General features: G+C 33.4%; 1 protein-coding gene across 1 annotated transcript; it reads left to right on the forward strand.

Annotated features, from left to right (window-relative positions):
* The first annotated feature begins 4,852 nt into the window (after positions 1 to 4,852).
* Positions 4,853 to 12,235, forward strand: LOC128214970 (rhodopsin, GQ-coupled-like). The gene is made up of 3 exons (XM_052921691.1): positions 4,853 to 5,292; positions 8,542 to 8,687; positions 11,195 to 12,235. Exons 1-3 carry the CDS (start codon positions 5,138 to 5,140, stop codon positions 11,941 to 11,943), a joined length of 1,050 nt encoding a protein of 349 aa, XP_052777651.1. The 5' UTR covers positions 4,853 to 5,137; the 3' UTR covers positions 11,944 to 12,235.
* Positions 12,236 to 25,712: the final 13,477 nt, after the last annotated feature.

The raw sequence follows: 25,712 nt of genomic DNA on the forward strand, positions 1-25,712 counted from the left end.
TGTTTGTAGCCACATCTTAATCGGTTCAAACAATATTGGCGTCTTATGAGACGAAACTTATCTAAAGATATAAAACATGGATTTTGAGTCAGAATGTTTCAGGTATTTTGATATGATTTATTACATTATATTACCTTAAATGATGCCCAAATCATGCCGGGATTTATTTTACAAAAATGATAAATAGATTAACGCACTGAATCAAGTTGATACTATAACCATTGATGATAATGATAGTGATTTTTCACATATTTTTTTGGAAAAATGATGGAGAATTTTCAAACAAAATCTGTTGGGCTGATTTTCCAACTGAAAAAAAAACAACAGTTTCCAAGTGGAAGTCCATTTTCAAATGGGATTCGCATTGGAAAGCTTGACTTTAAATACAAAACCCCCCATATTTTTTAATCGATTTATCAGGAATTAAAAAATATATCTCTTATTAATAATACCGAACCCATTTTGATAATACAAAAATACAAACATTGGGCCCCAAAAAAGAAAATAAGTTTGCAAAAACCGGATGCTGTTTACATATAAACTAAAGAAATATATTCAATATCGATACGATAAAGCGTGTTACCAATTTCAACTTACATTTGAATGATTTCTGTTATTTCTGTAATTCTTCCTTTCAGCTCGTCTGGTTTTTCGAAGAAAGAAATCGATTATTTTGTGATAAAATAAGCGTGGTTTTCGTCGGCGTTGTCGCTGTCGTTGTCTGAATAATTTAGCATTAACCATGGGTTGCACATGGAAAGCAAGGCTCATAACTCTGACTTGAATAATTATCGAGAATAAATAATAGGGGAAAATCAAGGCCATAACGTAACAATCGTTCACGACATGCCACTTTATATACATGCCACTGGTTACAATTTTAACATGTGTAGCATTTCCAATAACACTTGCTTCATTAATTTTTCAAATTAAGCAATTTGAAAGTTGGAAAAAGTCAGGAAAAACTTCAACTTGGCCATTACCTAATATATTTTCAATATATTCATGCAGTTTTGAGCTGATGTTACTTTTGACATTAACTACATGTGTAGATAAATAAAAATTTGAAAATTATATAAAAGAACTACTTTGACCATTACCATATATTTGTCCAAGATAATTAGGTGAAACATTGTTCACATAATTCTAGGAACAATAAACGTTATCAAATTTATCCATTGTATAATACAACGATGTGCTATTATTTATTGACAAAATATAATATCGGTAGATAAGATCGTACACAACAACTTGGGCTTGAGCTGGTAACTGCAAGATGGATGTTAAAACAGGTGTAAACAGACCAAAAATGAATTATAAGACCATTTAAAAAAACATTCGTGCTCGTTAAAAGGGAGAATGATTTTATTTATAGGGTGGCAGGATATGACATATAGATACATTGTAGTGACCCGTTATACTCTCATTAGATCGCACCGTTACTGCGAAATACTATTTTAAAATGCAACTCGAGATATCCGTCTTAAAACTTGTGGTAAACCTCTGATTTATACAATTTTAAAATACAGTTCGAAACAATTCTTCCAAAACTTACAAGCAAAATAAATATATTGATATATGCGTTCACAACAAAGACAAAAAAAATGTAGGGTAGTATTGCAAAGTGTGTTTTTTAAAACGTGTCTTTGACAAGAACATTTCATTTAAGTTGATGACGCTTCCGATATTTCGCAAAAATATGTCAACAAATTCTATTACGAAATATTATCTTGCTAAATTATGAACAATGTCAGCTTGAATTAATTGAATGTACAGTGAAGTAGGCGTATCATAAGGACTTAAAATAAGTCTCTGACATTATGCATTAAATTGTTGTGTTCTTTAACTTCCCAACGGAGTACCTTTATTGATAATATAGAGAGACAAATAATCCAAAAACCTTTTACTGTTTACGAGAGCAAATACTAACTTAAAGTATCTTTATGATGCAAACATAATTTCCAGACTCAAAATGCCTTTTAATACTCAATCAACGCAATTTAATAGGGCTTTATTTAGGGATTCTGTAAAATACGGTTCTCTTTGGCGTTCGAATCAATTGGATCCATATGACGCAAAGCCTATTTAGTCCATCAATTTGGTGGGACCTCCTAATATACAAGGAGAAAAAAGGAAACTGTTTGTCTGGTTAATTTTGAATAAACAAATAACTAATATCCCATTTTGACTAGTTAGTTTAATTTTCGATGACGACGGGCGCTTTTGATGAGATTCGAACCCTTAATTTGTTTTTGCCCACTTTTTGTTTTCTCATGCATGTTTCAGAGGGACTTGTGATCAACATGTCACTTTTTTCGCTTGATTGTGTGCAAAGTACATGCTAGTGATGTTACAAGCTGGCATGTCTCGAAAAGTCATGGTAAAACATTTTGGAGTCCATAACAACACCATAGTTTGCTATCTTTGCAAAGAGCATAGCTGAAGATGATAAAAACAGCGATTGTGACGTCCAGACGTCAGGACGTCTTTAACAGAATAAGACAACTAAGAAATCAGTTTCAAACATCACCCTTTACTTCTATGACTTAAACCTTAAACTCCTAGAACCATACACATTTGTCTTCAAAAGCACGCAATATGGCCCCGACGTCCTGCGAGTTTACTGTCCTGTTTTACGTCAACATAAACGACAATGGAGGTAAGCTTGGCGCTAGCCGTTTTTTCGCTAGACCAAACGACTTGACAGGAAATATTTCTCCAACGAAGCTTTTATCTGTTGGATATCGGTGACGGCCGTTTTAATGTGTATGTACGTTCGACTACTTAACTTCCCCAAATTATTGCCATTGTTAAATCAATAAAGTAAGTTGCAACCGCTTGTTAAAGTACGATAACAATTATACTTTTATTTGCCGGCCATTTTCTAATTATGTTGGTATATGCAGCAAATTTCCCTATAGCGGTACATAAAGACAGCTCCCTTTCTGAAATATTTTGCTTTTGGTTTAAGTTGTTGTCGTTATGACCCTAAATCTTTCTTTTATGTCAGCTCAATTTGAGGCAAACCATTAAGAGGAGGCAATTGTCCTGACGCGGGCCGTCAATATAAACAAGTTGCCTCTGAAGAGCCTATTTTCTACCCTGAAAAATATATGGAATTACTAGAGTCTGCTATTTGAACTTTGCATTTTGCAATTTAGTTTTTGATTATCTTGCAACATTTTCATTGTTAATTATGTTTTAAAATTTCGTTAGAGTTACCATATGACCCAGCTGTTTCATTATGTGTTTTATTTCAACAACTACAAACCATTCATGCGAAATAAATGATCTTTATTAATTATTTTCGTCTTGAAATCATGAAACAGCTGAACTTTTATCAAAGATAGATGTTCAGGAAAGCCTCAAGGACCTATGATATTTTGTATACATTACATTACATTTAGTTATTTCGTTAATAACATTCTCATCCGCGTTTCCCTTAGTATCGATACTAATCTTAAAACTTAATGGTTTGGCGTTATGACCTTAGCTTTAATTCCAAATGTTTCTTTTTCTTGTTAACAAATTAACAAAACAAAAAATCCGATCAAAATGATGCATAACATGAAGTTGGCGTGATAAAAAGAAGACAAAATAACATGCATGTAAATCTACAAAAAATATTATTTACTCTAGTGATAACATGTTTAGTATACATATATTCGAAAAACCTTATTGTTGATAATTCTGTAACAAGTGAATTTGTTTTCGTAAACACACTTTATGAGTAAATTGAACAGGGATAAAAGACTATGCATTATGAGGGAATAATCTGGAATGTATTCTTTGAATGACATTTGCAAAACGCACAATTAAGCTGAATGTTTGTTTTACAAAACTCTATTTTTGTCATCACGCTAAGGGAGATTACTGTGTAGGAGATTGCGAAACATATAGGAAATTGTTATACCGTGTTACCTTCACTTTTCGGGAAAATATTAAAATAACTCTTCTGCAATTAATGAATTGGTCCCGAAGTCAAAGCTTAATTTTGGACAATACCAAAACTTGTCGGCGCCGACTTATAAATAGTCCCATATAAGAAGATTTAACGGAATCAAAAAACATTCCTTTTCTTGCAACAGTTTATCTCTTGGACGGGTTGGTACCGAAAACTAGTTGCTACGGCCTATCATCAAACTTGGTCCAGTTTGCTATTTATATGATTTTCCTTGTGCGTGTTTGTTTCTTTTTTTACTGAAGTTATAGAAGTAGTATACACATGATGGAAATTATTGACTGTATTCCTTAAATATATTAAATGCTAACTTTCTTAATGCTTAAAAGTAAATACTTTGTTTGCTTTCGAATTTATTTTTTCTTAATATCAGAAATTTATGTTTTACAGGCAAAAGTAAATATAATATTACGAAAAGTAAATCATGGATTTTTAAAGGTATTTTAAACTAAATATAATCTATTTCAATCATTAAAACAATGTTTTTAGTTCAAAATTTTACGTTATCGACGCATTTAAACTTAAACAAATGTCTGTAATGTTTGTCTTAATATACGCTTGGCAGTTACCGGTAATTGATGGTATCAGTGCCATTTTATATCCATATCAAACATGTATCAGACCTCAAACACCACATTTAGATGAAACTACAATCATTTACACCAATAATACTTTCACCCTAAATACTGCTATGTAGTTAATAAATTGCATTATTATAACATATTACTCATCATGGTGAACACCAGAGCTATTGCTGATCAAACCAGTAGCAATACAACTCCAGCTTTACAACGAACAGCGAGCCAATATCTAGACACGTCTTTGCTGCACCTTTAGCAGTACTGGAAATTGCCAGAGTTAGGCAGAGCGTTGTATGTACCAGTTGTGGATTGGAACATGTATTGTGCAGTTACACTTTGCACTGAATTAAGGAAAGTGTTTGGAAGGATGGATTTCTGAAAAACCAACGTGAAATGGATTGCATCAAAACAAACAAAGCAATTATGTATGGAAGTACATGACTTCGAAGGTGATCTTTTCCGTGAAACTCGTACTTGTGCTTACAAAACAAATGTGAAGTGTATACCAACAAGTTATTAACTAAATTAAAAATGATTGACGTCGAATAAAATAACGCCGAACTTTCCATAATTGTCAGTATATTACAAATAAACAATGAGAGAGAATTCTAATATTACTTATATTCTTCCACGCTGGGAACATTATCCTCCTCTGGCAACTGAAACTTACATCGTTATTGTAGTTGTCATAGTGTTGACTCTGATTGTTGGAACCCTTGGAAATTGTACAGTCATATTTCTATTCGCAAAGTAAGTATAAAACATGAATGTTACATGTCAATTTAACAGTCTACATAAATGTACGTTGGAAAGCCTTTTGTTCGAACTCTGATTGGGAAATGTTTTATATAACTCTTTTCAAGTGGTCAATTTATCTTAACGACAAAGATGAAAGGAAAAACATTGAAATATTATAACGCAATAAATGGCAAACGATTTTCATCTGTTATTTATACGGGGAATTTTATGCATTCTTAAATTTTATAGATAAAAATCATTTATAAAATTTCTGCATGCCTTTATCAAAGTCAACCCTTATTGATATACATTTGAAGATAATTTCATTCGCTAGCTTAAATTTAATCGAATTCTGCATTTAAACTGTAGAAATGATTTTTACTGAGTATAATAGTGCCGTGGAGCGAAGGCCAGCACGCTCGTCTGGTTGTTTCCTTAGCGATCGTCATAACATGACTAATAAGGGCCTGTCACACCTAGCCAACTTGTCTAGCCGGAGCTATACTGGAGCACAAACGTGGCATTTTTCGGGGATCGGAACTAGCTCGCAAGAGGAACGGTAGAACGGTAAAACATTTTCAGAACATTTGTAAAAAATTAACAACATATGTCGGCGACAATATAATTTTTTGAAAATACTCAGAATTTTCTGCCGAAAGGGAACCCAGACTACAACGGCACTACTGCAGTATCACTCCACATTAGCTTCGGTCAAAAGTCGGTCAATATTGGAGGTGCCTCGGTATAAGACTACAGTGACAAAAAGTGGTAATCTGTAGCTCATCAGCTCTTTCATAATTAGGCAAACGGTAGAACAACGGTTTCACCACACCGGTACTACACCGGTATAAGCCCAGGCTAAAAATCGGGTAATGTCATTCACAAGACGTGATCAATGTTTCATTTAAAAATATTGAACAGTTTCTGAGAAATGCTCACGGTTAACGTTTCTGTAGGTCGACCATAACGAGAATTCTATAATTATCTTCAAAAAACGAACGAACTAAAATACGCACAACATATTGTATGTTACTAAGTTTTTACAATTGAAAAAAGGAACAAATTCTCTAACGTTTTCGCTGCACAAACTAAACTTAAGAATAGCGGTTCTCTACATAATTACGCATACATTAAACACAAATGCAAAAACAGTGAAACAGCGTCTACATTTTAATACGTTAAATTAATTCCGCTGACGTTTTAATCATCTTACGATCTTTGTTTATTTTTAAACCCATTTCATTATACAATCTTCAGTCGTAACTACACTTATCTTAAATCTTTATAGATCAATTTTTGTTGCCTCTTAAACCTACGTATATTTTTCAATTGTACACCTGTTTACATCATGTTCTTTTATTGAAAGCCCCAAAATAACATAATGTTGTTGAAGCGTGGTTTTGTTGTCTTTCAGCATTTAACTTGAACTCTCAAGCACTTCAGTAGCTAAAAGTACTTTTCTTTGACAGCAAACAGCAATAAATTCCTCCAATAAATTTAAGACATCTTAGTTTCAGTTCGTCCTTATTTGATGAAACTGTAAGCATTAATATCTCTCGAGAATAAACGCAGAGTGGTTATATAGTCACTAAGAATATATAGTTATACGTATCAGGAAAAGGTGATTATATATTCTTAAGACCAATGTAGAAGACAAAACGTTAGTTTTCTTCCCAAAACCTTTAGACTTTACTTTTGTAGATTAGACTTTACATCGACTTCGTATTATTCAAACTGAAAGATACACAAAAAATAAAAAGCTAGAAACCAAATATATTGTCTGTCTTGCAAAACAAATTATGTTGACGTTTGCGTTTGGCCTTCTTCTAACAAAATAAGAAATAACTCAATAAGGGAATGTTTTTGATATTTTTTTCATTTTAAAAAACAAATATTAAACAATTATGTTTCCTCAAAAAAGATTTGAATCATACTCTTGATTTTATTACGTAAAATATAAACAGGTTTTTGTCTTGTCAGTTTAATACAGTTTATTAAGATTTTCATGACACAAAAAGAGGTGTGAAAGCATTATATTTCATCAGTTTACCCTATATAAGATATGTATGAGAAAGTGTTAGTTTCAAATTTGCATCATTTTGAACATGTACAAAAGACATGCAGTATCATCAATAAATAAAGATGCGACATTCAATATCCTAAGACTCTTTGTAACCGTGATCTAAGCCAGTTTGTTGACATACAATGAAAATAGACCCTTACATCGCCGGCGTTCATTGACTGACTTGGAAAACGCAATACATATATTTAACTATATTTAAAAGGCTTAAACTTAGTACCGCTCCCTTCCTCATTGTTCGATGTTTAAAAGCCTCTACTTGTTACCGCTCCCTTTTTCATTGTTCGATGTTTAAAAGCCTCTTCTTGTTACCGCTCCCTTTCTGATTGTCCGATGTTTAAAAGCCTCTACTTGATACCGCTCCCTTTCTCATTGTCCGATGTTTAAAAGCCTCTACTTGATACCGCTCCCTTTCTGATTGTCCGATGTTTAAAAGCCTCTACTTGTTACCGCTCCCTTTCTCATTGTTCGATGTTTAAAAGCCTCTACTTGATACCGCTCCCTTTCTCATTGTCCGATGTTTAAAAGCCTCTACTTGATACCGCTCCCTTTCTCATTGTTCGATGTTTAAAAGCCTCTACTTGATACCGCTCCCTTTCTCATTGTTCGATGTTTAAAAGCCTCTACTTGATACCGCTCCCTTTCTCATTGTTCGATGTTTAAAAGCCTCTACTTGATACCGCTCCCTTTCTCATTGTCCGATGTTTAAAAGCCTCTACTTGATATCGCTCCCTTTCTCATTGTTCGATGTTTAAAAGCCACTACTTGTTACCGTTCCCTTTCTCATTGTTTGATGTTTAAAAGCCTCTACTTGATACCGTTCAATTTCTCATTTGCGGACGTTTTAAAGTTTTTACTTGGTACCGCTCCCCTTCTTATTGACATGTTTAAAAACCTATATTTGGTTCCGCTCCATTTTTTAAACCGTTTTTAGAAAATATTATTTTATTATTATTATAATATTAACATGATGCCTTGTTATATGTTAAATGAACAGCTATAACGTGTTAAATCATGATATAGTGCTTCGAAAATATCTCTTTTCTGAATCAATCCACATGAACGCAGTGGTATTTCTGTGTTGTTTATATACAATTTAGAGAATATTTCAAAGTTCAATATTGAATTGAGTGAATGGACATCTTCCAAACTCCAATCTTCATAAGTGAAATTCATTTTAGGTACAAAAGTTTGCGGACGACCCCCAACATTCTACTGTTGAATTTGACGGTCGCGAGTCTCCTGATGTGTGTTTTCTCTATGCCAATTATCATTGTTCATTGCATCGTCGATCAACCCAACTACCAAGACCAAGTGCAGGCTTTTGGTATGTTCTTTTTCATTTCTATTTTTGCTACTTATAGTATTTATACACTGGATTTCAAAATGTAATAGGCAATGAATATTACTAGTGTACGAAGTTTGTTTATAGGGTGTAAACGCATTTAACGCGTTATTTAGTGTTTATGTGCAAATAGTACACTTAAAGGCGCACACTTTAATTCAATGCCGAAAATATTCTTCTTTTTTATCTTAATCAACTTTCCTGTTTTACGAATTTGAGTACAAAACAGAAAAGGTATGTTTTGGGTACAGACTCAGGCTTAGAAAAAAAGGGTTTTAAATGTTTTGTTAAATTAATTGCTTAGGTGGCCATAAAGTTCCAAGTTAATCAATGCCAAAACATTGGTTATATATTTTTCTGTACCTAAAGCACATGCGTGTTTTTTAATTTTATTATTTAAGTCAATTGAGATAAACACGATAATGCTAAAAGGAAAAACACACACACACACACACACACACACACACACACACACACACACACACACACACACACACACACACACACACGTATTTGCATATACCTATATTGTGCGCATTTAATGATGCTAGTAAAGGCTTGAGGGTTATGAAACTTTGTTGAGAACTTTCGGGCTATTTATGCAATATCTGGGATTCTGTTAAATCAAAGAATTTTCGTTATTATATTTCCATACGGTTAAAATTTTGTAAACGCATTCGTGATGTTAAATTGTCGTGTAGTAATGACACAATAAACTTTTTTTCATGTGAAATCCGAGTGTATTTTTGCTGACATATAAAATATTAACAAACTTGATTATCTTGAAAATATATATTAAATGATCATAAAATAAGAAATTCTTTATTGAACACCAGTGTATCCAATCCTTGCTTAGAATATTACTATTTATGAAAAAGTATTTCTTTCATTTTAACTAGCTCATTGAATGATTACTCTGTAATTTTTATGTTTGTGCAAATTCAAAAATAATTGTAGTGATCAATAATTATTCTCAACCTTAACGATTATTTTAATATTTGTATGCATTCTATAAATGTTAACCGTAATGGTTTAAGTCGAATACGCTCTTTGTTTAGTTGCTTCTTTTAGTGAAATCAAGAAAAGATACTCACCTTTACACACATCTAAGCTACATGCATATCGTAATAAGTCTCGAAATGTATATACAGTTATTTTCTTATCAACTGTACTATATGCTTTCATGTTGACCAAAAACATTATTGGTCGAGGCGAAAGCCAAGATTTATAGTGACTTTGCGATCAATGTGAATAGCATATTTCGCAGATCAAAAGAGAATAACTGTTTTTACATGATGCAGCATGATATATTTTGACGTCATGTGAAAAACGCATAGAAGATTTTTTCCAGCGTTATTGTGACCTCATATGATCAAATGTTTCTGCATTGAAAAACTGCTCTTTGTTCCATCATTGACGGATTATGTATTATTATAATTCTGATTAACATCCTCACCTGCGATCGGACCTATTTTTACTGAAATGCATGTATACTGTTTTCGTAATACATTTTCTTGAAAGTATTACTTTAAAACTATATTTTACCACTTGGAAAAAATACAATGTGTGATTGATTATCTATAATATTTGACTTCATAACATTTGAGAAAAGTTTCATCGTTTTCGTTATTCAGAATGGTAACTACGAGCTTACAATAATTCGCGTATGGATGATTATTGCACAGCAGGCTTGACAGAATGTAACACAACGACTATCAAAGGACAATGTGGTGCTTGTAAACCCTTATCGAACTTATTTTACCCTATTTTTGCACTTGTTTTAAAAGAAGCACCATTCCACATACCATGTGAATGTTTAAGAGCTATTTCAATTCATAACTTGACATCTAATACAATTGTATAAACATTTGACACAATAAGGCATGTAAGAACATGCACTTACCGTACTTACTTCGACGAAATTTATCAATCGATGTCCACTAATCAATGTTCATGTACAATGCTGAATTCATTTTATGTCTTCTGTTGGCATTTTTGTATTTATTATATAATAATGCAATTTAATTTCTCAAACAATAACAACAACAGATAAATAAATCTATAGTTCGTGCACAAACACTCGTGTTAGGGCAAACAAATTAATCAACTTTGTTAAATCAAATTCCATTCTTTAAGGCTGTTATCAATTGTAAATCTTTGAAGATTTATAATACCTGAGAAAATACAATAAAGTTAAGATGGAAATAAGTATTTTTTCTTCGTCTCAAGAATCCCCAAAGCAATTTATAGAACTTCTGGCGCTAAGGTGACGACATAAATTATATTTTCATTAAAATAAATCTCATCGTACTCACCTAGCGGCAACGTCTCAACACCCAAATAAAAGCACAAAATTAATACTGTACATATGTATACCTTGTAATTAGAATTTCCGACCTGGCAACTCAATATTAATGTTTAGGTTAATGTCTTAAAACAAATATGATCTTTGAGATCTGCAGGTATTTGCAATAATGTTGAAATTTCAGTTTGCAACGGGGACGCATTCACCGGTGCTTTCGTCGGTTTTAGCGGAATACTTTCTGTGACAGCTTTAGCCATCGATCGCTGCAACGTAATATCGAGACAAAACGGTGGGCACCGATCAGGTAGCAAAAAATTCTCCTACTGTAGCACTGTTCTTATCTTCATTATTTCGTTTACATCTGCATTAGCCCCGTTGTTGGGATTCGGCAAGTTTGTGCAGGACGGCTCAGAAATATTCTGTACATTTGATTTCTTCACAAGGAGTGTTAATAATGTAATGTACAATGTGTTCATACAACTTACCTTCTTTGTGGTTCCTCTAATTGCCATTGTGACTAGCTATACATGTATTTATCTTACTGTGAGAAAACATGAAAGAACATTTTTCAAAGGAAATAAAGGTATCGAAAACCAAGAGTGCTCTCTGCGCCGCATTTGTAAGGAAAGAAAGCAAGTGAAAACGGAAGTAAAAATTGCCAAAGTGACTGTGATATGCGTATCCGTGTTCTGTATATCCTGGTTTCCATACGCCATGGTAGCCCTTATTGGGTTATTTGGTGATTGTGAAGGTATAGATCGCATGGTTACAGCTCTTCCAGCTATTTTTGCCAAAGTATCGACGGTCTTAAACCCTCTAATTTACGTGATACTGCAAGGACAGTTCAAGAAAAAAATCGTTCTCATGCTGTACAGAAGACCCGACGGTGTTCGTCTTTTGTCGACTACGGAACAGACAAGTACCATAATGTGATGATTAATCAAGACGGCTGCCATTGTGCATATTGATACACATTAACATGTACAGTTTACGTATCCATTAATTTAAAACAAATGTGAAAATGTATGCATATACTTTATTTGCAAATAGAAAATATCTTTTGAATTGTTTATCTATACGGGTAAACATAATCACAGTTCTTAAATGTGCAGTGAAACTGCGAAAAAAAAACGAAAAATTTACTCATATTCTATGTTTACATTTTTCTTTTGGTGTAGAATCGAGATCGAGCGACCGGAAAGAAAAACATATATACGTGTCTTAAATTCGCAACAACAAGCATAAATATCTACAAGTATCAAACTACCAATAAAGCGGTTATTTTCCAACTATTTACAGTTTTCACTCTCCTGATGATTGGCAAAGCTAATACGGCAATGACATACTTGATTTTTTTTACTTGAAATGAATCCTTTCGTATGTGATTAATGCTCAAGCAGTACAAGTGGGTTCCCTCCGGATGCTCACGTCTCTCCCACAAAAGAAGACTACAATCTCGCATAAAATCTTGTTAACGATAGTGATTAATATAATGCTGTAAAAACTTTTTTCACAATCGTTTTAAAACATATAATCATACTAAAGGTATAAGGAAATAAGAAAGTAGAGTGCAACCACAATAGTGAATACTTGCTTGATCGACAGTTCCAAGGCAAATAAAGATATAGGAAAATGAGTTTAATTTACTACACACAAACCGTATATTTACAACGCAATACAATTTACATATGATTAATATATTAAAATGATTTTTTTAAATTGATTAAAGTAAATATAATCTTCATATTAAAGTAATGGAAATGAATCCCCACGCAAGAGAACTAGGTCATTATTTTTGATTAACTATGAAAAGGAAGTCCATTGAGGGAGAATGATAATGTTATGTTATAGTTTGTAGGTAGTTTTATGTGAGTAAACAACATTAATATAAAACTCTGCGAAGTTAAAAACATCTAAAAAAAAATAATCCCTTTTTCAAACTGAACCTTAAATAATTTGATCATCCACGTATACGTATCAAACATATATACAAAGCTAGTATTTTAATTTATATGTTCAGTACTGAAACGTTTTTATCACACAAGAAAAGGAAATATCTTTAAAAATTGTTATTGCTTCAGAGAAATGTTCTTAAAAAAAGACCAAGAGTTATTTGTTGAATACCAAGGCGGTGATAAAGTGTTAACAGTGGTGCACTTACTTTCGCGAGTCACTCAAAAATGTGTTATTTACGAATTAAGCATTTACGAGACCTTGAACGTCTATGTCCATATGGCAAGTCCACTTATTTGATGATGTGCTAGATATCCCTTCCATAGGTGTCACCGAAATTAATTTCAATCAGTATAAAATCATTAACTCTTTTCGCTCTAAGATTCACTTATTTTGAATTAACGCATTTACGTAATTAAAGAAAAAACTAAAGAAATGTATTGATTATGAACGTATTTTTTTAAATTGTATTCGAATTGCTGACATTTGAAACTACGTTTACCACATGACAGTAATAGTTTTCAATCAAAGTACACAGTGTGTGTATACCACGTGATAAATTGCGTCATAAATGCTACGTCGGAAGGCAATATTTTGCTTTAAAAAAATACTTTAAACAAAGATATCTTTACAATTTCAAAATGAAACATAGCGCAGTCTACGCAGCTTACGGAGCCATGCCTTCGGTCTTTTACCAGATTTTGATTGAGAGTTTAGTTTCTTTAAACATTCCGACAAACCTTTTCGCAATACGGCCGTCTGACGGAGCACTGTCAAAACATTATTTTGGAAACAGGTTTGTCTAAGTGTTTGATGAAACTAATGACTTTATCAAATTTCGGTAATAAAACAAAGGCAGGGCTCTTTAAGCGGCATAGACTGCCCTTTGTTTCATTTAAAATGGTGTTGTAAAAGAAAAGTTATCTTTGATTTAAGATTTCATTTTAAGCAAAATGTTGCCTTCCGTGGTAGCATATATTACGTAATTTATCACGTGGTATACACACACGTTAACAGCAACGTTACAAACAACAACAATGTCGCCTTAACGCCATGAGATTGATGAAGTTACGTCATATTGATAAAATAAAGAGGATAATGTCAGACTATGACAAATAACATACTTACTGCAAAAGGCGCCAGAATATGTTCCTCCCTCGGCTGTTATTAGCACCTGTCAACCGCATTTTGTCTGCCTTTGTGGCAATGCATCTACTGACATTTCAAGTGTAATATCACCACAGGGAAAAACCTTTATGTGTGTATGAGACAAGGACCTTAACATAAAGAATACACATTGTATCAAAGTACAGTTTCATTTTTTATCGTTAAATGTCACCGTTACATTTATTTAATGGATTTTGTTATTTTTTAACAGGAAAATGTTTTACCTCCCATTACTTTAGTTCAAATGGTATACATACAATTTCAAATATCAGTAAGCAATAACTGGTATTACTCTCATTCTTCACAGCAGCAAAATGCAATCTCAGTTGTACCATATTCTTTATGAATCTCAAAAATTAAACATTAACGTCAATGAAAATGTTCCTATAAAAAGCAAAAATTCTATATGTTTATACGTTTAATTTATTTGTTTTGTTCCAAAGAACTTTGACAATGTATTAATCATACGAATATTTTCATACCGTTTACGAGACAATATCATTGTCGTACAATTTGCATTTTGGGAAACATCATAAAATTTGTATTATACATTGTATTACATAATTGTTACATTAAGTAAATAGAATCCGTTTAAAAAATAAATGCAGGTTATAACAAAAACAACACAAAACTGAACACTCGGATGAACGGGCGGGGGAAAAAGATGATAACAAAAGAATAAATAATATTATACTATTTTCGATAAAGTCATTTAAATATGAAGCTTTGTATACATAACGTTAACTGTCAACGCCCTCTAAAATTTGATTTTACGGTAGACTATTTAACGTTAAAGTCATATTATAAAGTAAAAATGATAATAATAGGAACATAATGATGTAATATATTTCCAATTAAATTTGTTTTGTATGAGGATTTTGTAATTATAGCATTTCCTATCAGTGTCTTCTTGCATTTGATGAAACAGTTTTTTTAAGAATCATTGAGTAATATTATAATATGATTATAATATAAAGGAATAGAAAACGAGCCCGATTTGCTACCGATCCTTGTCCTTAAATTGGGTAGTGAAATTTGCGAGCGGACGTGGGAACATTAGAGGACAGGGTATTCGATTTTTTGACCAATTAATTATCAAGGCTGCACAAAAACATTTCATACAGCAAAACAAATTGAGAATGAAACCTTTAAGTATTTCCTTAATCAATCGTAACGTTTTGTCCACTTGGAAATGAGAGACTTGGGACTATTAGATTAAGTTTTTACATAAAATACCCTTTTCTGTCTTATTCTTCCTTGAATATAATTTCCTTTCTAAAATGCGACTGTGGACAATGGATGCGGACAGCGTGTACTTGGAATAACGGCCTTAGTTCTGGATCGATTTGAACGTACTTGGAACGACAAACTGCACAATATATGTCATATAATAAACAAAGGATGTTTTAAGATACACAGTATTTAATATATATTCTAATAAGATTTTTTTCCCTGTGAAACACGTTTGTAACGTATTTGAGATTTACTAAAACGATATAGTCTTTCAAAAATGAATTACAAAGTACATTTGATACATTTAGATATTTTCAAGAACAATAAACGACAGTTAAACTTATAAAAAGTCGTCTTCAACGATGGTTAAAATTGTGTTCACTTGCAACAAAAACACACATTGTTGTTTAAGATGTAATAGCGATGACTCTGTTGTTTCTGACCCTTAGAACTATTACAGTCATATTCATAATGACACTGTCATTTTGCGTAGTCATGGTTTCGGCGGAAAATATTATATATTATAGTTCAGCCTGTCACATGCATACACATCGAACAAGTCATGTTCTGTTGATCCTTTGCCCATATTGTATTGTATTGACAGGTCACTGACGTTATCTTGTTGACGCAGTTACACATAAACATATTGTATATTGTGTATATATTGAAACGCTACTTAAACATTGACGCGTAAGTGTGAACGGCTTATGGAATGAAACGTCATCCAGGCGCATGTTATTTGTGGAAGAATACAGCGTCTTTTCGGTACCTAGAGCAAATTTAACACGTTGTACGTCATTTCAATATGAGTAGGCTTATGCAAGCGAGCGGGTATACTATCTACACAATCAATAGGAAAACATTATATACGGGAGTTGATTAGTCTGCTCATTCAAGTGAAAGCATAGTCGCAAACGGTTTTACGGTCAACTGCTAGAAGCGGCATTCATTAACAATTAGTGTCGAGTGCAACTTTTTTCATATCATGAAGGTTTTTTTACTTATGACTTAGGTTAACTCTTTTAAAGTCGAAGGCTAGGTCGATGTCAAGGACCCCTGCAAGGCCACCATAATACCTCAACTTCTTCCTTCGAAAAACAAAGTAGCTGAAATACAGAACATTTTATATTCAGTTTATCTGCCTCTAATAAAGGAAACACCCGAAAACAATACGTTTTTGTTGTACAAAAAAACCTTTTAGAATCAAATGTATGAATTGTCTATGCATAAATGAAAGAAATGCAAGAAGGGACACACACCAAATGTTTTGTGTTATTGAATTCATATAGAGTATGGTGTTGAATAGAAGGAAACAACACCTTTACATTTATTGGAAGACAAACTGTGTTCTTCACATTGTCTTCACAGCCTGCCAGTGTTGTGACATACTATTTCTAGGCACTCAATTTATTGTGTGAAATAGCATACCACTAAAATATTGAGGTTGTTTAACTGTGCTGAATACTATCTATTTAAATCTTCAGTACATGTGTGAGGAAGATGGGCAATCCTTATATGGGACAGCGATATTTCTATGTACCCAATATGTACAGAAACAGTCTTGTTATTTAATATTGTTACTGTTTTTATCTGATTGTTGAATAAGTAGCTAGATAAGCATATGAAGAAAATTAGGCATTCATAGATAGGTTAGTTTATTAAACCGATGGTGTGAAGCTATTTCTTGCAAATAAGATTTGGTACGTGTTTCAGAAGAGTAGAAGTTTGATCGCAGTCCCTTTTATTTCTGAAACCTTACTGATATACAACCATTACTTTTCTACACAATTTTAAGACTAATTGACATTTTTTTTGATTGTATATCACTGGCTTTGATGTGAGTTTTCAAATAATGACTATAAAGATCATTTGAGCTGACACAAACTGTTCCAGACACGTGGATATACTTCCTCTGAAGCCTGTGTAAATGTAACCTAAACAAACCCTTACTATTCTTTGACCTGGAATCAGTATTACATGGAAGATGAATGAATAGTCTTGTCGAAATATTTGTAAATCGTGTTCGTTTAACTGATGGTAAGAAATTCATGAAATCAAGCAAGGGAAAACAACATTTAGGTTTTGCAGTAGCATTACATGATAACTTAATATCATTTCATCTGACTTTGTTTATATATGAATCCCCTTTAATTTTAAAAAGGACTCACCCATAAAATATTTTTGGAGTTTTTTATTTTTGAATGAACAGACACTAGAGCATAAGCAAAATAAATATTTGAATGCAACTTTAAAAATCCATGTTTCAAATTAGATTACCTTAACATTGATTAAATATTTTTAGGTAAGTCCGGACAGTATTGTGTTCAGTCTAGTCAGGCAACATATCAATCTCATTAATAAATCCTTTTTGTCATTTATCATGAACGTAATAGACGTCAGTCAGACAAAAACCCATATACGTCATCATCTATCAAATGATAGGCTGGTGAATGTTTAACACAAATATACACTTCTCCCATCATCTAATAAACCATCAATTCGCGCGTCTTTCTTGGTTGATCCTATTACATTTTCCTAGATTAATTTAAAAGTCTTACGGGCTTTTTACGGCTTACATTATCTGCTTGTGGAGTTTTGTGCTGTTCTTCCATGTTTCCTGTTTGTGAATTGTGTTATATGTCTTTGGCGTTTACCAAGTGCCATTAAACCGGGTTTATGTTTAAACGTTTTGCTACTGAGCTTGTTTCTGTAGCTTTTCGCATAAATAATTATCTCGTTGCTCACATCGTCAGGATTGACTTAGTTATCCCTTTTTTGCTTTGTCTATTTGTGTGACTCCATTAAAGATGCACACTTTCTCCCAAATAAGATGAACCACAAATAATAATATTGTTTTAATGCACCGAAAAAGGTGAATTAATATCGAAGGTAATGGTTCGTATGAAGGAGACCGTGTTTAATTTGAAAAAGGTACAGTAAACATGGTATTTTTACGACAGTTTATCACTGTAAAATATTTTAGGACTTATCATTATTCAATGTTTGTGCGTTTTCAGCTATCAAATGCACTGTTACAATCTTGTTATCAGTAATAATAATTCTACATTGTTACAGCAAACATTACGGCAATAGAACTACCCCAATTATACCATTGTAACTTAAGATTTCTTTCCCCGAGTCCTCTCATAGGGAATGTTTCATACAGTGTTTTTGTTTATTTATTACCTCAGTTTGTTTTACATGGAATTGCGCGAATGGGTATCTTTTCAAGTTTAATGATCATTATTGAAAAAATCATTAAAGGAACAATCATTAGTTAACCAGGCCAACACGCTGCTTTTGAATTTGACGGTCGCGAGTTAAATGATGTGTGTCTTATGTTGGCCTCCGAAATAAGATTGGGAAGGTAGCATTCTGTTTAAATGGTTGAAAAAAGACTTTGTTTATTTTACTTTGTAAGCAAATAATGAAATGTCGCCAAATACAGATAAGTTGGGTTTGATTAATGAGACATGTCTTCGTTTCATGAAAGTAATCTCATGAGGGTGAATATTTTGTACAAGGACATTATTGAAGAGTGTTTGAATCATACGATTTTCAATGACTAAAAAGCAGTTAGACTTTTGATAATAAATCTGACGAAATGGCCTGAATATTTAGAAAACCTACGTCATACTAAATCTAATGCATTCATGCATTGCCATAGATGGTAACAAATCATTTTATCGCCAATTTTGAATATTTGAACATTTAAACGAAGCATTTTCGTACTACCTGCTGGGATATACGTAAAACAGTGTTGCAGCGGCAATTTAGTGGGACTAGCAAGAAAACACCAGAACTTTGATATTCTATTATTAGGTATATGTGATATGAATGTGAATATGTAAAATTGCAGTCAGTACCACTTATATCAGTTAAAAAGTTTAATACTGAGACATACTAAATGTCACTCATTTAATTACGTATTATGGGATCAAAACGACAATACCAAGGTTAGTGTAGGTTAGATTTTTTTTACATTTTTGGTAGATTTTAAATAAAAACTTGATCCTTCGCGAACATAAGTTCAATTGCATTTTAAGTTTATTTTAGTGCGCATTAGGGACGATTTCATTGGAGCTGTTGGCTTCAGTGCAGTTATTTTCCAGGCAGCTTTAGCAAATAACCACTGCAAAGAGATATCATAAAAGACAGATGGGCGTCGGATTAAAGACTTCACCAACTGCAGCAACCGCTGGTTCTCAAACTATCTCACAGACCGCTCTCAGAGCGTTGTTATAAATGGATCGGAGTAGAACTCCTGATGCTTCAAGCAGGTGCCCTGCAAGGGTCCATCGTTGGGTCATGACTATGTATTGTCTTTATAAATGATATTGTTGACCAAATTCAACCAGGAATACGTTTATTCGCCTACGATACAAAATTATACGTGGTTGTTGATGACCTCATTACTGCTTTCGTATCTCTAAATCGGATATCAACAAAATATCCCAATTGGCTGGGCAATGGTTAGTTAAATTTAACCTACAAAAACAGAATTCCTCAGCATCTCACGTCAACATAACAAACCATTTAATCGTCCTGTTTTAATAAACGGAAATCACATACAAGAGGTTACCTCGCACAAACATCTTGGGCTCAGTTTTCCAAATGACGGCTCACGGCAAAACTATATTCAAGCTATTGTAGAGAAGGCTTGGAAGAGAGTACATGCTCTCAGATTACACAAATTCGTTCTAGACAGTTAGTCCCTTGAAATATTGTACAAAACGTTTATTAGGCGGACTCTTGAATATACGGAACATTGTATAGGGAAACCTCACGCTTCGCGATGAAAATCTACTCGCACATGTTCAGTTAGAAGCACTCAGAATTATCATTGGTGCCACTGAGCTAGTTAATACTAATAAGCTTATACCTATAATGTGGCTGGATTTAAACCACTTAAGTCACGCCGTGAGCAACTCTCGTCCCGAACTTAGGATAGAATGTTACGTCCAATAATCTACAGAATTCTGCTTCAACAAGAAATTACTTTTGTAACACACAGGTTTTCGCAAAGTCATTCATCCCATTCACTTTTGCCTTATGGAACGATCTTCCTTCTAAAGTCGTAAGTCTGAAACAGTGTTGAATTTTAAGCACTACTTTCCACACTTTATCAAATATCAAACCTACCAACCTATTATTATAAAGGCAATCATCGTTTCGTCTCTATAATGCACTGTAGAATAAGGACCCATTATAGTATTTTAAAAGAGCACTTGTTTTCGAAGAACATTCTAGACCCCTACTGTCAGTGCGGCCAGATAGAAACGGCCGAACACTACTTCCTCCACTGTCACCTATATCGCAACCAGAGACAGCTTCTCTCTCAAAATTACCAATCACCTCAACCTGTAAATTTACAAACACTCTTATTCGGTAGTCCTTATTCTGATGATATAACAAACCGAAACTTTTTTCACCTTCTTCATAAGTTCATCTCAGTCTCGAAAAGGTTTTTGTAATTTATTATAAAGACCTGCTCGGGAGTGTCCCCGAAACAAGAGCGCAAACCAGTTCACATACTCTACTTCCTGCTACTTCTTTCTCTCCTGTCATCTCCTTTCTCTGTCACAACCGGTCAAAACTCTGCTTATGAATCTTTATACATACTCTTGTTCTCCCATTTATCCTTTCTATCGTTTCCTTCCTATTTAAGTTAATTTCATTTAAGTATAAAAAATATTTTACTGTCTACGCTATTTTTGTACATAACGATACCTTTGTGATTTTTTTTCTATATTGCTATAAGTTGTCTATAATATATCGATGTATTAATGATATAAATAAGGAGAGAAGTCTTAATATTAGCTCTAAGCTATCTTTTCAATCCTTTTCGCTGTATACTTATATATATATTATGCTTATGCTGATATATTAACAAAATATGAATAATACTGTTTAAACCAACTGCAGCATTATTTTATGTTTGTTATTGTCTTGTTGTGATTTTTGCAAGTTTGAATAGGATAGCGCAGAAATACTTTGCACATTAGTATTAACACGGACTATAACGGATACAGCATGTCTGTTTATTCCGAATATTTGTTATAACTGCGACTTCTTATACTCGCATTTATATAACTGTCTGGGAACATGACAGTACATACAATATAGTGCGTACACACCATATTTACCAGCATAAAGCTATCAATAAAATTACCACGGAAGCTCTTACTCAATGCTTTCAAGATTGACATTGACTGAGTCTAAACAAAATTTCGATTTTTATTTATAATCATAATTCTTCAATGCCTTACAAGCTTTTATATGTGTAAGGTATTGTCACTGAACATGTACTGAGTAAAAAAATCGATTTAATTCCCGATTCAGGTTTTGTTTAATGACATTTACTTTATGATGATGTGTTTTTCCATCGTTAAGTGATGTGATTAGACTGGACAATATCCCTTATCAAAGTTTGTGAAATCATGCCTCCTTACGAAAAAAAACGGGATTTGGATGTCCAATCTCGAATGATAATATAGACCGTAAGAAATATAATCCCGTATGGAAACGATATAGCAAGCTTGAGTAACAAGCGCTAAAAACAAATGATACGAAAACATAAAGACTTAATACCCAGGCATGGTAAATGTCGAAAGATTGGGAGCAACGAATATTTATCCTGAAATCCTAACTAAAGGGAAAGTCCTCCTAAGGTACGATCGCATTCAAACTTTGTGAAGTCTGCAACGACTATCATAATGGCAAACTCAAATATTGCAAGCTATACGACTGGTAACGTGTGGTATGTCCCATGGTGTCATAAGCATTATAAAATATTAAACGCTAAAACTACGTTGTTGTTACTAATCTCCATACCAAGTGCAAACATAAAACAGCAGTGGTTAACAAATACATGTAGCACGTACTGCATACTTAACGGTATTTTGGACTTTTTTTCCTAGGTCGGCTATCATGCCTTATGAAACAAAAACAATTGTGTACATCAACCCCTGAGCCTAAAGATGGCATACTCGGCTTAGAATGTGTATTCATATGATATGCACTTCCGGTTATGTAATGAAACTATCAAAATAGGGTATCTTAACAGTTCTCATAGTATTTTAATCCACATGATATTGGACCGATCGTATTTCCTTTCATAATAACAAATTTGTAATCTTGATAATGGGCGCCTGGACGGAAACCTCTTAAAACGATGTTCTAAAACACTCAATTCGTTAAAAGCACCTTGTAATTGTCAGGCATACATATAAAGTTTTAAATACTTGATCAAGTAAAAAACGTATTTTACGTTACTTTTCTTTTCAACCTAAGTTCTTCCATTTATATCCTTTGTCCGTCCCCAGAAATGCTAAATTTTTATAGCAGAAGGCTATGCCAATTATGAACCAAACAACTGTTGTTTTCAGGTAGGTACTCAGAAAAAGGTATTCTTTCAAACGAAACAAAATATGGGAAAACCAAGCATCAACATGTATTATTATCACCAATGGCTCGATATCATGGCCCTCCTTTTCCTGCATCAGCTACCTTATCAATTTACACTAGGTACAACACATTTGCTTGAAATATAAAAACAAAACATGCATTCATTGGCGTTCTTAAGTGCAATTTGAAATTTCCGTCTTAATTCTTGTTGGTGTTCTGTTTAATATCCCCTTTTTGGTTAAACATCTTAAAAACCGAAACATTAGCTATCTTCCACGATCTTGCATTGACATTTACGTTTCCCAAAATCTTGACCGTTTTTCATCATTCAATCATAGTAGCAGATATATTCCTCTGATCATCTTAAGGTTTGGAGATCTCGTTAGCGCAAGGTCTGTATACGAGTAATAAGATTATTGTTGACCGGATAAGTGCGGAGTTCTACGTTATAGCCAGGAAATACACCCCTGATGGGTGTCCATATTTTAGATCAAAACAACTGCGGAGCCAACCAATCAGTTTTACACTTAATACGGTCTAGTTTTAATACACAAAGTTCTAAATAAAAACTAGGAACATACAAAAGCATACGATCTCGATTTATATCAATGATTTGTTTCACACTTGACCTTACTGTTTTGGACCAGTCAGGGACACCCATCTTGGCAGTGTCACATTGGAACAGTCAGCGAATTCAACATAAAAGTACTTGAGGTTAACATATGTTTAAAAAACCAAAACGATCAGCATTCACACCAATCACATTATTAATATAGTCAAAATTATCGTAACACATTCTATAATCCTCTTATTATTTTTGTTATTTTTTATTTATTTATTTTTTTTTTTTTTTTTTTTGGGGGGGGGGGGTGATACAACAATGAAATGCAATATTCAAAGAATCACAACAACTAAATATATAGTTTGTTTAGTAGTTTTGCATGGTTTTAGTTCTTTGAAAACACGTGTCTATGACCAGAACATTGTTCGATGATGGGAATTACAATATTTCGTAACATGGGTCAACGACATCAAGAGCATTAGCTTCTTAGTTAATGGACACTTCCAGCTTAAATTATTTTGATTGTCAGTGAATTAGCCGAATCCTTAGAACTCGAAATACATCTCATTCATAATATACTCACGCCGGAGTATAATTTCATCAGTTCCGTTATTGATGAAATCTGGAAGATTAATTTTGTCCATAAAGCTTTTACTGTGGATATCAGTATAGAAACAATTCACTTCTGGAAAGTTTTTACCAGAAAAACGATATTCTTAAACAAATCACAGACGTTAACTATTTAGTCATTACACTTGCCAGTAGACTCACGTTCCAGTGAACTCTTGGAGAGTACGAATAAGCCTCTCATCAGCATTACCGAAGTCTATTAATCATTCACACATAAATAGGACTAATAAATAGGATTGGTGTCTAAGTCTAAGTTGGTGGATTTTCGTGGAGTTTTGTTTAAACGGATACAATTACTTGTTTTGAACGTTAAACAATCATTGGTCTTGATGAAATCAATTTAATATGTACAATTGGTCGAAATGCAGTCATACCATACACTTTTTACGTTGCTATGTAAACAAAGTAGCGTCTACCTGGAGCACACCAATGTTATCGTTTCTAATTACAAGTAATTTCCTTTCCTAAATATGATAAATCACAATTCCCTCCTTGTGTTTTTCGCGCATTTTCGGTTGCCGTTAATGAGACGTGTATACGTCTTACCTGTATTTGTCTTCAACTGTTAAAATAGACACAGGTCCCGCACAATTTTATCGTAAAAGAAACAAGCTCTTATCCAAGCGAGACTTAAACAAATCATGACGTCAAATGGTGACGTAAAACTACGTACAGTTTTATGAAGCGATCAGAAAAACGCGTACTCAAACGTTAAATATTATGAAAGTGTCCAGGACGAATTGCAGCAGATCTCCATAACTTGCATGTACGATTTATTGACGAGCGTCAGTATATCGCAGAAGATGAACGTTGTGACCTTACCCCGAATTGGATATCAACGATGGTGCTGAAAGTCAGCGATATAACGAAGGAAGACAAGCGTTTCATTGTTAGGGGGTTAGCAACTGACCTTCGTACTTCAAAGGCTTCTGTTCATAGAATTCTGTAAGAGGATTTTCACGTGATTAAAATGGGTGCAAGATGGGTAACAAGGCAACTGTCCACCAAACCAAATGACTGTCGTGTTCCAAAGAGTTCTTAGAACGATATGTCAATGATACATGAGAACTAATTTTCGGATCGCATCATAACTCAAGACGAGACCTTGTTAGGGCATTCTGACACAGAATCCATACAACAGTTTTCCGCTTGGAAGACATCTAACACTCCATCACCGACGAAATCGAGGGATATGAAACACATGTTTGCGTTTTCTTTATCGATAAGAGAGGGATGATCCTAATTCACCAGGCTTGATGCACCGACCGTCAATCCAGGGTATTTAAACTAAAAAAAGTTCAACTCCGTAACCCCTTACTTTTCATGTGTAGCTTTATCAAATGTTAATTAACGTAGATGTTTTCGAGATAAACCATGCGTTATAATTTAAGCAATAATTTATAAATATATTGATACGGTCAGAATGTATAAAACCGTCTTTGGCTGGCTAGGAATGTTCCGGCATGGGACTTCAAATATTTCACATGTAATCTTTTGAAATAAAAGTTCAGATAATACATGTCGTTTAAATTTTTAATATTTTTTTCCTTTATTTGTTTTCAGTTTTAGTACAATGATGCATTTTTTTTAAGAAACTTTATGATCACACAGTCTTTTATTTTCTAAGGCTGCTCATAGTTTCAAACAATAACTGCATCGTATCTTTGAAAAGTGATTGCATTAGGTACTGTGAATTGTATTCCTCCATCTGCAGTTGTGTTGGGATATCTAATCATTGAAGCACTTGGGT

This window comes from Mya arenaria, chromosome 13, assembly GCF_026914265.1.
Source record: "Mya arenaria isolate MELC-2E11 chromosome 13, ASM2691426v1".
In the NCBI taxonomy this organism is placed as follows: domain Eukaryota; kingdom Metazoa; phylum Mollusca; class Bivalvia; order Myida; family Myidae; genus Mya; species Mya arenaria.

What these genes read in the sequence shown, in the direction of transcription:
- LOC128214970 (XM_052921691.1), top strand. Translation starts at nt 5,138, where the DNA reads ATGAGAGAGAATTCTAATATTACTTATATTCTTCCACGCTGGGAACAT. An exon ending in GTCATATTTCTATTCGCAAA is followed by an intron (nt 5,293 to 8,541) that starts GTAAGTATAAAA and finishes AATTCATTTTAG; the next exon opens with GTACAAAAGTTTGCGGACGA. An exon ending in AGACCAAGTGCAGGCTTTTG is followed by an intron (nt 8,688 to 11,194) that starts GTATGTTCTTTT and finishes TTGAAATTTCAG; the next exon opens with TTTGCAACGGGGACGCATTC.